Below are 13,158 nucleotides of genomic sequence, written 5' to 3'. Positions count from 1 at the left end.
TTACTATTATTATTTGAGTTTTTAGCTGTTTTGTTTCTATTCACCACCATTTACTTCCTCTAGCGGTTCACGGTAATGGTCTGATTTAATGGCTGATAAAACTGCAAAATCAGTCAGTTTATGGAGAGGCTGCACTGGCAGCCTCAGTACTAAAAGGCTGTCTGTATCTCTGGTGGCCTATTTTTTCCCCTACTTTTACTTCTACTTCACTACACATTTCCATCAGTTTAATAATACTATAATATTAAAATTATTGCAATACTTATGAACAAAATAAAATTTGAATACTTTAGTACTTCGTGTGCCGTTACAAAAAAGACTGCGACTGGGCCTTTTTACACGTCTAGTTTTATTTAAAAAAATTGTAAAATGATCGGTTTCTGAAATATTTCATATTGTTCTGCATACTGGAAATTTGTATATTTTTTCAGTATAAAAAAAATAATCAAACAATAAAATACTTTTGCTCCCATTCTCCCCATTCATTCTGCACATAATCCGGCGCGCCCCCTGGTGGTCTGTAACACACCCGGCGGGTAAACCTGTCGCACGACATTGGCGTCATTTGTTGTGAATCATGGCGGCAGAAGGTACGGAAGAACTCGGCGATAACGGGCACTTCAATCAGCCCTCAGGTTTCTCCTCTAAATACACGCTTTCTATGATATTCAGTACTTTTTTAAATGCAGAAGTATTATTGTTCTACTCGCCGCTGAACTGGTTTCTCTGTTGAACTCGAGTCATGGAGTTATTTTTGTCTGTTCGCTTCACTGAGCAAATGTGGCCAATGGCGCTGCTCTTTTCTGACTTTCTGAGACACTTCCCTCTTAAATACTGGTTTAGATCTTTATCTACAGCCCTGATACACAGATTACATTGTGATTTTACTTATTTATACATTGGTTGGGTTAATTAACTTGACCAATTAGAAGAACTAATGGCAGTATTTCAGATTTCGTTCTGAACGTATTGAGTCTCGGTACATTTAGTATAACTATACACGTGAATTTGTTTGGAAACTTAAAAATCATTTCTTTCTATGGTAAAAATGCTTATTGATAATAAATCTTATACAGTTAGAAAGCCTGTTAATTTCCCTTTAAATTCGTAGGAAACATATGTTATTTGTGGGATGGGGCAGTAAAGAAGGTAAAAACTCCCTTTTAATACGATTAATTTCAGAGGACACGTTAGACGAGCAGGCTTTTGCACATTTGAGGATATCTATGTACACAGAATTCCTTAGTGACGTGAACAGAATTTGTTCAATTTGACATTACAGGGTTTGAAGCCACTGAAGATGCTGATCTTCCTAAGCAAGATGTAGGTTTTACTGAGGAGAAAGCTGGAAGCAGAACGGAGATGGCAGAACCAGCAGCTCCCTACAGTGGCCATCTGCTGGAGGGAGAGGAGGAGGAGGAGGAGGAAGGAGAACTGCCAGTAGATTTTGATAGATTATGGAAGGTGGTGAGCGACAGCCCCCAGGACTTCAGTGGCTGGACAGATTTACTTCAGTACTGTGAACAAGAGGTGAGGAGAGAAGGCATTGTTTGTAAATGTCTTTAACAGTAAAATTCTATTTAAACTTGGATCGAGCCTGTTGTGTACTCCCAACAAAACCCACAAACTCAAATGCACAAACTGTTGCAGGGTCATATGACTGCTTCTCGGCGGGCTCTGAATGCATTCCTCGCCAGGTACCCTTTGTGCTACGGGTACTGGAAGAAGTTTGCTGATTTGGAGCGACGAGCAGGCCACAATAGCAAGGCTGAAGAGGTGTGTGGGGTGTATCTCTGTAACTGTATAGACTAGTATAATTATGGTTATAAAGGTTACATTTCAGCCCATTATTGGTTTTGCTTTACAGGTTTGTGTGCGTGGACTGAAGGCTATCCCTCTCAGTGTGGATTTGTGGATACATTACATTAACCTCCTGCTTGGAACACTCAACATGAACTTGCCTGAGTCAATACATCGAATCCGCAGGTAGAATTAGCCTCTCTTATAAAAAAAAAAAAGACCAGTATTTTTACGTGTATTTTACATTTTATACTTCTGTGTAAATTTACTCCAGCACATTTGAGGAGGCTGTGGCAGCAGCAGGCATGGACTGGCATTCGGACCGGCTGTGGGACCTGTACACTGAATGGGAGAAGGAACAGGGAGACCTGAGGGCCATGACTTCGGTCTATGACAGAGTGATGAAAGTCCCCACCCAACTCTACAACACCCACTATGAGAAGTATGAAAGCCATAGCAACTTTCTGCTGTTTCTTATTGGGGGTTTTAAGGGGTTTGATTGCACACACACAAATCCGATTACACATCCGATTACAGATTTGTGAGAATTTGTGATACTTCTTCTCACTATCGTATTTTGTGATCTTTTTTCCCTCCTTCATATATAGATGCAGCTGAATTTATCACCCAAAGCCTTATTGGTAAACTGTCAAACACCTGCAATTCAGCACTACAAAAATTCAGATCTCCAAAATATCACAATTTGGTTTTTGCTTTCACAGTCCATAAGAAAATGAATGCTATGCTAGAGCAGCTCGAAACTGATGCAAGACCAATTTTGTTTCTGTTCTCTTAGACTGAAGAGTCATTTAACTTCATATGCACTTCAGGATGTACTCAGTCCTGAAGAATACACAAAGCTACAGGCTGAGTACAAGCAGATTCAGATTCAGACCAAGAAAGAAGTATCTGATACTACAGCTAAAGAAGAAGAAGAAGAAAAAGAAGAAGAGAGACCACCAGGAGAGGAGGAGCCTGCTGACAGTGGCAGAGACTCGGTAAAGAACTTGAGTTTACTACATTTTAAAATAATGCTTGACATCTGTCAAAGCTGATTTGCATATTCGTGCTATCCAATGAAAAAATGTATCCCTAAAATATTACAGGTGAGAGAGAAACTTTCTTAGCTTCTTAGCTTTCTTAGGTTAGCTTTCTTAACTTTCTTAGCTTTTTGGAGAATATCTTTTTCTTCTATTTTCTTCTTCTGATTTCATTTTATGAGATTTGTGTATTTAAAACATTTAAAAGTGGTATTTAAGTGGATTAGTTTTGAGGGTCTGTAATATAATATTGTAATGTTGTTTAATTTTTTTCCATGTAGGAAGAGGCAGTGCAGAAGATGCAGGAGCTGCTGTTGACCAGCAGAGAAGAAATGTATCTACAGAACGAGAGTGAGGTCAGGAAGAGATGGAACTATGAAGATACGGTAAGAGTTTACATATAAAATGATATATTTTATATTTTTTACTTGTTTGCATTCTTTTTAACTATTTTCATTTCCTTGCTAACCTTTCTCTCTTTTCCTCTTTCAGATTAAAAGGCCATATTTCCATGTGAAAGCTTTAGACCGGACCCAGTTGAAAGCCTGGCAGATTTACCTGGACTGGGAGATAGCCGAGGCTGAGGCAGTACAAGATGTCCCTGAAGGAATGTCAGCAGATCAGGGAGTTTCAAAGGTCCACGAGAGAGTTGCTGGGCATGAACGGGTGCTGATCTTGTTTGAGCGATGCCTCATTGCTTGTGCACTCTATGAGGAGTGCTGGGATAAGGTGAACAGGAGAAATTTAGTGCTTAATCAAACAGTAAACATTGTGCTTTGTTTTAGTTTTCAGTTTGTATTTATTGTGTGTCTGTTACAGTATGTGCATTACCTGGAACCACGCAGTCTGGAGGAAACAAGGAATGTGTACCGAAGGGCTTGTGAAATTCACCTGCCGTACAAGCACACGTTTCACTTGCAGTGGTCAGCTTTTGAGGAAAAACATGGTGAGCAATCAATTTTATAAGGAGGTAAAAAGCTTATAAGTTTGGAAATGTTACTTGGGTTAACCTGTAGCATCCAATACAAAATCAAAGGACCACAACAATTTGTCACATATGCAGCTGTGAAGAGTGCATTTAGCATTTACTGCAAGAGTATTTAAATAAAAAAAATGTTCTATTCTATTTGTATTTCTTGCTCATTTGCTTCCTCTTTTACAGGAAATATCTTAGAGGCACAGCGCATATTAGAATCTCTAGAGCTGGCCATGCCTGGCCTGGCCATGGTGCGCCTACGGCGGGCAGGGCTAGAGAGAAGATTGGGCCGGTTGGATCGATCAGAGTCATTACTCAGGGAGGCTGTGGAACAGAATAAAGATAAACCATACCTTCATGCTTTCTTCTCTATTAAACTGGCCCGGTTCCTCCTTAAATTGGGCAAGAACCCATCCAAAGCTCGTGCTGTACTACAGGAAGCCATTGAGATCAGTCCGGTAAGGAATTAAATATTGAAAATCCATTCTATATTCTCATATGTTGATTTTACTCTTTTTAATAGGGGGTGTAATTATAAACGTATTATTCACTCAGAGAATACACAGTATGCAATGCATTCATTTAACAAACACTTTTGCCACGTGGAAACTTTACGTTTTTAGCCACTAGATTAACATGGTATTGTGGGAACTGTAGTGAATTTAGGAGCATTGCTTTATTGACACACTACAAACTGAATGACTTCAGAAGGTGCTCTTAGGCACTAAAATAAGTAAACTGTAATTTGCACACCTGTCTGTCCAAATGAAATTAAACCAGGGTTAGTCTTATGCATATTTGGTTTGTTTTGGTTGTTTGTTTTGGGTTTTACATTTGCTTCACCATCCTCATTCCAAACCCATAATGTCCGGACCGTGACATAAGTGTACCAATACACCTGTACTCATTAATATATGAGTTATATGCTGAGAAGTTCTGTGCTTGCTGTGTGCACTATAGAATACTATGCCATATGACTTATTTTTTAATCTTTTCTATGTGCAGGACAACAGTAAGCTCTATCTGAACCTGCTGGAGCTGGAAGTTTCGGGGGACCTGCGGGTCAATGGAGGAGGAGTACATCAGTGTGTTAGCAAAGCTTTAGCTGCACCTCTCTCACCAAAGACCAAAATTCTCTTCTCCCAGCGAGGCCTGCAGTTTGCAGAGGACTTTGGAACTACAGTGCAAAGGTCAGTCCTTCAGGATAAGATGAAAAAATTTAATCAATGCAAAGTACAATGGCAACTGTTTCTCAATACTTGTGTAAGAGTTTCTGCCACAAGTCTAAGTTAAATGGAGTCACAAACACCGCCTTTGAAAGTCAATATTTATGTATGTGCAGTGTGTTAAGTATCAGTGAGGAGCACCAGAAGTTATTGGATGACCTTGGTGGAAAGAAGCGAGGAGCAGAAAATGGGTAGGAGGAACAATTACTGCCTAATGATTTATTTAGTTTATACAATCCTTTGTTGATTTTGTATTTATTTATTTATTTTTTGTTCTAGTGATGACGATGACCCAGAGAAAATGAGTAAATTAGATGATGGTTCTGCTGTGTCAGCTGCTCAAGGTGTTCTACCTTCTATGCCTCCTATGACAACACCACCTCCACCTGTGATGGGTGGAGACATGAGTGGGTATGGAGGATATAGCAACTGGTATCAGGTATGCAGAGTTGACTCTTTACTTCAGATGTATTACAGATTTAGATCACTACACTGAAAAAACAGAAGACTACAAGCTACAGCTCTGGACAAATCATTTATTACATATTTCTATTTCCTTTTCCTTTTGCAGCAACAGCAGTACGGGGGATATGGTGGCTACCAAACCCCATGGAATCAGTATAACCAGTATTACCCTCCCAGCTAGTCCAGAGAAGCACTGTGGAGGCCTGGAATGATGCTAGTCAATGTTCACTCTTTTATGCACATGCCTGACAAATGTTGTGGATGTTTCACTGAACAGATGCAATGAGTTAAAGGTTAATGTACAATGGTACATTTTTATGCCCAGCATCACTTCATCCTAAATAAGGTGCTATAAGGGACTTTTGTTCTTTTTACTGTGACTCACAGTGACATTAATGTCCTTTACATTAATGTCAGCCCCAACCCCATATTTTTATTTTTTATGACTTTAGCAAACTCATTTGGAGTTTCTAGGTTTATCAGCAATGTTTAAGTGATTATAGCTGTAACCTTTTGTAATATTTTTAAATCTATTTTAGCCTTAAATTTAATGCACTGCCCAGTTATACTTGGTTTTAGGCCATACCAAAAGTAAACCTGCTTTTATTGAACAAATTAATTTTATACATTTTGTGTATATAATGATGCCACATAATCTGGCAGTGTCACTTATTTGTCACAGGGTGTACTACATCTGCAAAAGCAAAGCTTGCACATTGTACTTCTTGTTCCGGTTTGGTTTTGTACTGGAGAACGCATTGCTTTTATAAGAGGATTTTATTTCTTTTCTTTTATTTTTTTAATAGAAGGCATTTCTAACCATGCCTTTTTTAATAAGACTGCTGTATTTAGTTTAATCTCTGAATCTGTTAATGCACTGTGTAAACTGCAAGCATATTGCCCCCTTTTTCCCCTTTGCTGATGACGCAACCACAAAGAACGTGCTGGATTCATGAGGTGGCTATTTGAAGGTAGAAGAGTAGTTTCTGTGCAGGACATGATTTTTTAATGCAATTTAACATATTACTGAACACCCTTATCATTTATCATCTAGAGTCATGGCAGGCATGAAGTTAGCCCAAGATCTCCTTGAGTGTCTGATGTCAGAAGCTGATATGCAGGATACAGCTATTTCAATTATTATGCCTGAAAACAAGAACAGTGACAAATAGGCCAAATAATCAAGCCTCTTAAATAACATTACATATTACACTGAAAAAGCTTCCCTGTTTGAAGTAGGGGTGTAACGGACAATTACAGTTAGATTGCATAGGTTGCAACCTGGTTTGGGACTCGCAGCTAACTATGCTAGCTAACATGAGCATGTACCATGTGTTACGTCAGACACATTTTCCTCATCCTATCGACCATCATTTTAAGAGTTGAAATCATTTAGAAGATCAGAATGTTGCGTAAATTAATTTATTTAAAACATAACAGTGAGAGATAAAGAATAAAAAGAGATAAAACAAAATAGTATGACATTTCCCACAATACCATGCAAATATTACGATTTACAGCTTAAGGTTTCGGGGTGGCATGCACATTTGTGAAATTACAGTATTTACACAAATAGCATACCGAATCAAGACCCTGTACTGTGACTGGTGTGAACATTGTTCCGTTACACCCGTAATTTATTTCACAGGTTATGCAGAAGTTTTTAAGAAAGCATTTAATTAACTTCTGCAACTGGTTTCAGATATGGAATAGCTGTGGATTATCCTAAATCTGCTAATTTATTACTGAAAAACATTTTCAGCATCATCTTTCCAACATTTGAATTTACCATTGTGGCTTTTCTCTCTACTGGACGTGCCATCCATTTATATATACCAGCTTACAACTTCCAGGTGTATTTTATAAACTTCTAGCAAATATTTTTACTTGAATAATTTGTTTTCAGATTTCCTTTTTGTGAATAAAGATCTGATTATAAATGAGATGTTTATACATGACTGTTTATTTGGTGTTTACCAAATATGATTTAGAGCTTTTTATTTATGGACATTGACCAAAGAAATAAGTTTATTCCAAATGTATTAAAAAAGAAAGAAACTACAGTATGCTGCATTGTGATCTCTTTAAGGTTCATGTAATTTGTTAACATTTCCGTTGTTATGGTTTTATTTCAGTGGTACTCATCATGGTTTGATGACTTCAGGTTCAAATTACATAGTGTAGAAAATTAAATCAGTCCAGTGAATAATCCATTTTGGCCTGTTGGTGGAAGAACATGGATAACTAGCCGTCCTTTACTTCTTTGCAACCACTAGGACAGCAGAAGGCACCAAACCTGAGGACGAGGGATAAATGCATGATTAGAGTCATGAGCTAGGATGGATTGCTATTACCTGATTAGGATACATTAAATAAGAAGTTAAAACAAGCGGTCTTAACAAGTAATTCTGGAGCGAATTTAATCAATTGTAATCAATTAGCTGAAAATTACTCCAGAATATTAAGTGACAAGACTATATAGTATGAATGTGTGATAATGGAGATTTTTTTTTCTTGTGATATTTTGTTGAATTTTTGATTTATGATAGTAAAGCAAAAATGATAGCATTCTACTCAATACTGGAATAAGATTAATTATGTTGGGCATATATAAACTGAATCTGATATATGTCACAAAAGAGGTCAAAATTTATTTTTGAAATAATGTGACCCTGCATGTCCTGCAATGTGTATTCTGCACATTTATAAGCACACCAACAAGGCTCATTATTCTCACCTAGCTCACTCAGAGGTTTCTCCATGTCGAGGTCTGTATAGACGCGGCGTGGGTAAGGAGAGAGTAGGGTAAAGTCTTGGCTCTCAGAGCTGTTCATCTGCACGTACACCCTGACTGCTGCCAGAGGCTCCTGGGCTTTAAAAACTGTCGTCAGTGCAGAACCGTCCAGGAGCCTCACCTAACACAAGAGATGGGAGGTAAGACATACAAGTGTTTCAAATTCACACAAAATTTCTGACAAAAGTTCACACAATTTGTTTGGTTAAGGAAAATAAAAACCAATTTGTTTTAACTGTTCTAAAGGTGCGTCACTGCTAATTAATACACACATATATACTTAAGATATAGCACAGTATTTTACAGATAGACTACACTGACAGTAGATTCCCAGGTATAAATACAGACACACTGTCACAGACAGATTTTGATGCATTACCTGTATCCGACATTCATCATAGTCTTTCTTGGCTGGAGGAGGACCCTGGCTCTCAGGTGGAGACTGGGGAGTGGTGTCAGAAGTGGGAGATGACAGTGATGTACTAGAAGAGCTCCCTCCAAACTGGGAACACAGACATACAACACATCAATGGTTTAACAACATAAAAGTGTAGATTTAAAAAAGGACTTAAAGATAGTGGAGGCTTGCATACACGCCCTTAATAGGAGCTATGAACTCCCTAAAATCTGCTTCAGTATCCCTGTGGTTGAGGTACTGAAACAGCAGTTTCTCTAAGATTGCTTCAAAACAAACTTTAAATAACTTCAAATGTCTTTCTAATCAAATACCTTTCGTGCTCGTTCTTCCCGGTCACGTGCAATCTTCTCTTTGACCCTCTGCCTGGAAAACAGAAGAAAAAACATAAAAAAGCATAAGAGAAGATGAAAGTTTCAGAGGATCCTTTTTTTCTGTTTGCCATGCAGTGCGTATTTTACTTAGCCATTTTGTCCTCCATTTTCTCTCTCCTCCGATCATCAGCCAGCTTCTTCATTTCATCCTCCTGAAGCTTCTGTCGGACCTGCTGCAGCTCCTGGCCTTGCTTCCTTCTCTGCTTTTCCCTGTCCACCTCGTCCTGTCGCTCCCTCTCTCTTCTCTCCTCCTGTTTCACCCTCATCAACTCTTCAAGCCTGAAAACCCAATGGTATAATTATTTTCATGTTAATGCACTTGTAATAGTGCCACGTTATATTTTTTATTCAGCTCTGTATTAAACACCTTGCACACCCACAAGAGTGGGTGTTCACCTGAGTAATAAAAAGTATTCACAACTAGTTACTTGACACCTCTGCATACCAACCTCTTAACCTGCTCCTTCTTCTCCTCCTCAGTCATTGGTCGCTTAGAATCTCCCTCTAGTATCTCCCCATCAGGAGCTGGAATTTCACATGAAGTGAAAGTGAAACCAACAGAAAATTGTAAGGAATGTTTTCATGTTGGTTTAACTCAAAATCACATTTTACACAATGTATAGTCTTTAACTGCTGTTTTATATATGTGATTATACATATATGGGATTATATTAGACAATTTGTAATAATTGTATGTATGGAAGAGGTGCATTTAGAAGTAGACATATTTGTTTCTATACAGTAATCAGCCCACACAATTCTACAACTGAAGTGATACCAAAGTCACACATACAGATAATAGGTTCTGTTGCAGGCTGGGATGGGCTCTCTTGCTCTGGTGAGCCTAGAACATTCCCTGCTGGTGGGACGTAGGGCTCGTCTATGTCTGGATCATTCTCGTGTTCCATTAGCCTGTGGATGACAATGAAAAGAACTAAAACAAAACAGCTCTGCAACATTACTGGCTTTGACACTCACCAGTCCAAACAATCAGACTCACCAGTCCATAGCTCTCTCAATGCCCTGGTTGCCAGTATGTGCTACAGCCTTCTCCCTATGGTTATAAACAAAGCAGCAGTTAGACCACTAAATAATTGCGACTGATAATTATTTCTGTTTAGTTATAAAACAATACTTACGCTCTGTTTCTGTCGAAGCCCATCTCCAGCAGGCTTTCTAACGTTGTAAACTCCGCCATGGTTCTGAAAACACAGATTTCATTTGTACTTTGTTCACAAACAGCATAAACACACGAGGCAATGCTGACACCACTACCTGTGATTTTTAAGGGAGAAAATGAACGCAGCACACAACTATCACTGGAGTAATGGTACCTTGCTAAGCTAATGTATGAACCTGCTGACCAGTGTTCTGTTGAGTTTTGCTACCCATCGATACGTGCTTTCTAAAAGCACAGCGCATGCGCTGACCTGAATTTTTGATTATTTCTCGTGTTTTTTTTTTTAATAATAAACCTATTTTTTTGTGCATTTAAAAACTTGGACTCACTATCATTGCACGAAAGTGTAAATGGGAATTAATAATAATAAAAAATATATATAAAAGCAGTTTGTAATGACCTTTCATTGCCACATTTTTACCATGATACAGTTATTTATGCTATCCAAATATACTAACGCTACATCTACTGGGACTTCTGCTGGTAATATGCTCTAATATGGTGTTTTTATTTGAGTTTTACAGTTAAACATATACTAGGGTAGCACGGTTTAACATGGGAGCACAACTCGACAGAACACCGGTTAGCATCATGGCTAACTAGCTGGAAAATTGTGCTGGAAAAAAGAATACCAGCAAAAACGGGCAATCAAGTGTCTGTATGTGTATCTGTGGCCAAACACAGTGACTTAACCCTCAAAAAATGAGTAAAAAAATGCAGCAATCCAGCGGCTCGTTTATCTGTAGCATCTCCTATTAGCCGGCTAGCTAACCAGCTACATTATGCGCTGTCAACAGACCCTCACACTCCAGCTAAAAACGATCAGCCAGTAAAAGTTATACACTCAATTCATATGAACTGAACGTAAAAAAGTTAAGCACTAGTATGTAGGTAGGAGTACACACATGTAACAGCTTTAACATCGTATTCTAAACAATTTAAAATGCTATATTAACCATGATCAGCTAGCACACACTTACAACTGGAATCTGCACGGTCTCCCCTCCACACTGCTCTACGGAAAGCACTGCAGGACAATTCGCGCAGCAGCAACTAAGGTAAACAAACTGAACTAGACATATTGAGACTTTTGTTTTTTTTTTCTTTTGTGCTTTTAGCCAGTTTATGAAATATATTACATGTACTTTGTTCTTCATTTATATAATACCAGTTCTTTATTTCTATATTTAACTTATTTTTTTAATTCCTACATTGTTTTATATTAAAGACATGAAAACAATTAAGGGGCACATATGGAATTAACAACAAAAAAAAAAGCCTCTTCAACCTCATGACCTCCTGAAGCCACTGAGAAAATTCCAAGAGTTTGCAAATCTGTCATCGAAGCTAAATGTAGCTACCTCTAATCACAAAAGAAAGAAAACACATTGAATGAGAAGCATATATTAATCTAATTAATATATATTAATTATTATTAGGGATGTAGGAAAATATCCATATATCAAAGTGTCACAATATTTTTACAGTATATTTTTATTTAAGTATTTAATTATTAGTTTACATGTTAGGATTGGTGCCAGAAGTGGTTCGTTTAATGTTGTGTCTAAATCCCACCCACCAGATAGCAGTGCTGTACTGCAGGTTTTCAAATTCCACTGTTATCACATAAAAAGTAAACTTTTCTTTTACTAAGATTTTATAAATATGATCGTGTGTTTATACTATGAACGATTTCTAAAAGTAGATTTAATCAGTTGCTACATATCTTGCTTAGAGTGTCACAGTACATCACATTGTATACCAATATGCAGGTCTGGAAAAAAAATAGAGACCACTTCAGTTTCTGAATCAGTTTCTCTGATTTTCTATTTTCTATATTTATTTTTTATTATATCTATTTATTCTATAAACTACGAACAACATTTCTCCCAAATTCCAAGTATAATTTAGAGCATTTATTTGCAGAAAATGAGAAGGAGAAATTAGAAAATCTCTTCTGAAACTCTGGGTCCTATTTCTTTTTAGATCTATCTATCTATCTATCTATCTATCTATCTATCTATCTATCTATCTATCTATCTATCTATCTATCTATCTATCTATCTGTCCGTCCGTCCGTCCGTCCGTCCGTCCGTCCGTCCGTCCGTCCAATTATAGCCCTGTCCTAAAGCATGCTGCACACCAACTGGTGCATCCTAAATCATACAGCACACCAAGTGGCTCATCCTCATCATTTTCAGCAATAAAAGATGGATGAATAGAAATGCTCCAAAATTATTTAATAAAATATTTTACATATCTTATATCTAATAGGTGGTTAACACATAGTAGCTAATTGTGCACCTAGTAACCTGTATTGGGTAAAGTTCTATTGGTATGTGCATGAGGCTTCTTTGGACATTCTATCAGTCTGAACTGAAGGCTGTTCTGCAAAGAAAAGTGGGCTAAAAATCCACTCCAGCAATGTAAAAGAGTTATAGCAAGTGTGAAGTTTTTAGGTTTATGGAGGACAATTACTTTTTTATGAATGATACAGTTGCAATTTTTTCCTCCTTTTTTGAGTTTTCTTGTGTTTTTGTTGTGTTATGAGGATCTATATTCAAGTGCCCATCCCACTCTATAGTACCTGTTACATTAGCTATAGCTCACATTAATTCTCTGTACTGTTACATTAGCTATAGCTCATTCTCTGTACTGATTTGTTCTGTTATTTGTTTGTACTGAGCGGGTCAACCCGAGTAGGATGGGTTCCTCTGACTGAGTCTTGGTTCCTTCCAAGGTTTCTTCCTCTTAAAGGGAGTTTTTCCTTGCCACTGTGTCACCATAAAATTGGCATCTCTGTGGTGCTGCTTATAAGAGGTGTGGACCTGTTTTTCTCTGTAAAGCTGCTTTGTGACAACCTTTGTTGTAAAAAACGCAATATAAAT

At 37.8% G+C, this 13,158-nt stretch overlaps 2 protein-coding genes across 3 annotated transcripts; one reads left to right on the top strand and one right to left on the bottom strand.

Moving 5' to 3' along the window:
* The first annotated feature begins 518 nt into the window (after positions 1 to 518).
* On the top strand, positions 519 to 7,450 carry si:ch211-114c17.1 (pre-mRNA-processing factor 39). 2 transcript variants are annotated; one of them, XM_007246374.4, is made up of 14 exons: positions 519 to 635; positions 1,283 to 1,530; positions 1,651 to 1,776; positions 1,868 to 1,986; positions 2,075 to 2,242; positions 2,597 to 2,798; positions 3,122 to 3,226; positions 3,333 to 3,569; positions 3,660 to 3,786; positions 4,003 to 4,274; positions 4,822 to 5,006; positions 5,159 to 5,233; positions 5,322 to 5,481; positions 5,614 to 7,450. In XM_007246374.4, the coding sequence occupies exons 1-14, from the start codon at positions 578 to 580 to the stop codon at positions 5,686 to 5,688; spliced, it is 2,157 nt and encodes a 718-aa protein (XP_007246436.3). In that variant the 5' UTR covers positions 519 to 577; the 3' UTR covers positions 5,689 to 7,450. The 2 variants fall into 2 exon arrangements, with proteins under 2 accessions (XP_007246436.3, XP_049339986.1); XM_049484029.1 differs by having other exon boundaries at positions 545 to 590.
* On the bottom strand, positions 6,916 to 11,325 carry ubxn1 (UBX domain protein 1). The gene is made up of 10 exons (XM_007246376.4): positions 11,251 to 11,325; positions 10,230 to 10,292; positions 10,091 to 10,144; positions 9,884 to 10,002; positions 9,540 to 9,615; positions 9,178 to 9,369; positions 9,031 to 9,082; positions 8,681 to 8,803; positions 8,245 to 8,422; positions 6,916 to 7,803 (listed from the first exon to the last, which is right to left on the bottom strand). Exons 2-10 carry the CDS (start codon positions 10,286 to 10,288, stop codon positions 7,763 to 7,765), a joined length of 894 nt encoding a protein of 297 aa, XP_007246438.2. The 5' UTR covers positions 10,289 to 10,292; positions 11,251 to 11,325; the 3' UTR covers positions 6,916 to 7,762.
* Between the last annotated feature and the right edge of the window lie 1,833 nt (positions 11,326 to 13,158).

The sequence above is a fragment of the Astyanax mexicanus genome, chromosome 10 (assembly GCF_023375975.1).
Source record: "Astyanax mexicanus isolate ESR-SI-001 chromosome 10, AstMex3_surface, whole genome shotgun sequence".
In the NCBI taxonomy this organism is placed as follows: Eukaryota; Metazoa; Chordata; class Actinopteri; order Characiformes; family Acestrorhamphidae; genus Astyanax; species Astyanax mexicanus.
This window is presented reverse-complemented; position numbering and strand designations above follow the sequence as displayed.

What these genes read in the sequence shown, in the direction of transcription:
- ubxn1 (XM_007246376.4), bottom strand. Translation starts at nt 10,288, where the DNA reads ATGGCGGAGTTTACAACGTTAGAAAGCCTGCTGGAGATGGGCTTCGAC. An exon ending in ATGGAGGACAAAATGGCTAA is followed by an intron (nt 9,083 to 9,177) that starts GTAAAATACGCA and finishes TCTGTTTTCCAG; the next exon opens with GCAGAGGGTCAAAGAGAAGA. An exon ending in ATGATGAATGTCGGATACAG is followed by an intron (nt 8,423 to 8,680) that starts GTAATGCATCAA and finishes CTCTTGTGTTAG; the next exon opens with GTGAGGCTCCTGGACGGTTC.
- si:ch211-114c17.1 (XM_007246374.4), top strand. Translation starts at nt 578, where the DNA reads ATGGCGGCAGAAGGTACGGAAGAACTCGGCGATAACGGGCACTTCAAT. An exon ending in TACAACACCCACTATGAGAA is followed by an intron (nt 2,243 to 2,596) that starts GTATGAAAGCCA and finishes CTGTTCTCTTAG; the next exon opens with ACTGAAGAGTCATTTAACTT. An exon ending in GATATAGCAACTGGTATCAG is followed by an intron (nt 5,482 to 5,613) that starts GTATGCAGAGTT and finishes TTCCTTTTGCAG; the next exon opens with CAACAGCAGTACGGGGGATA.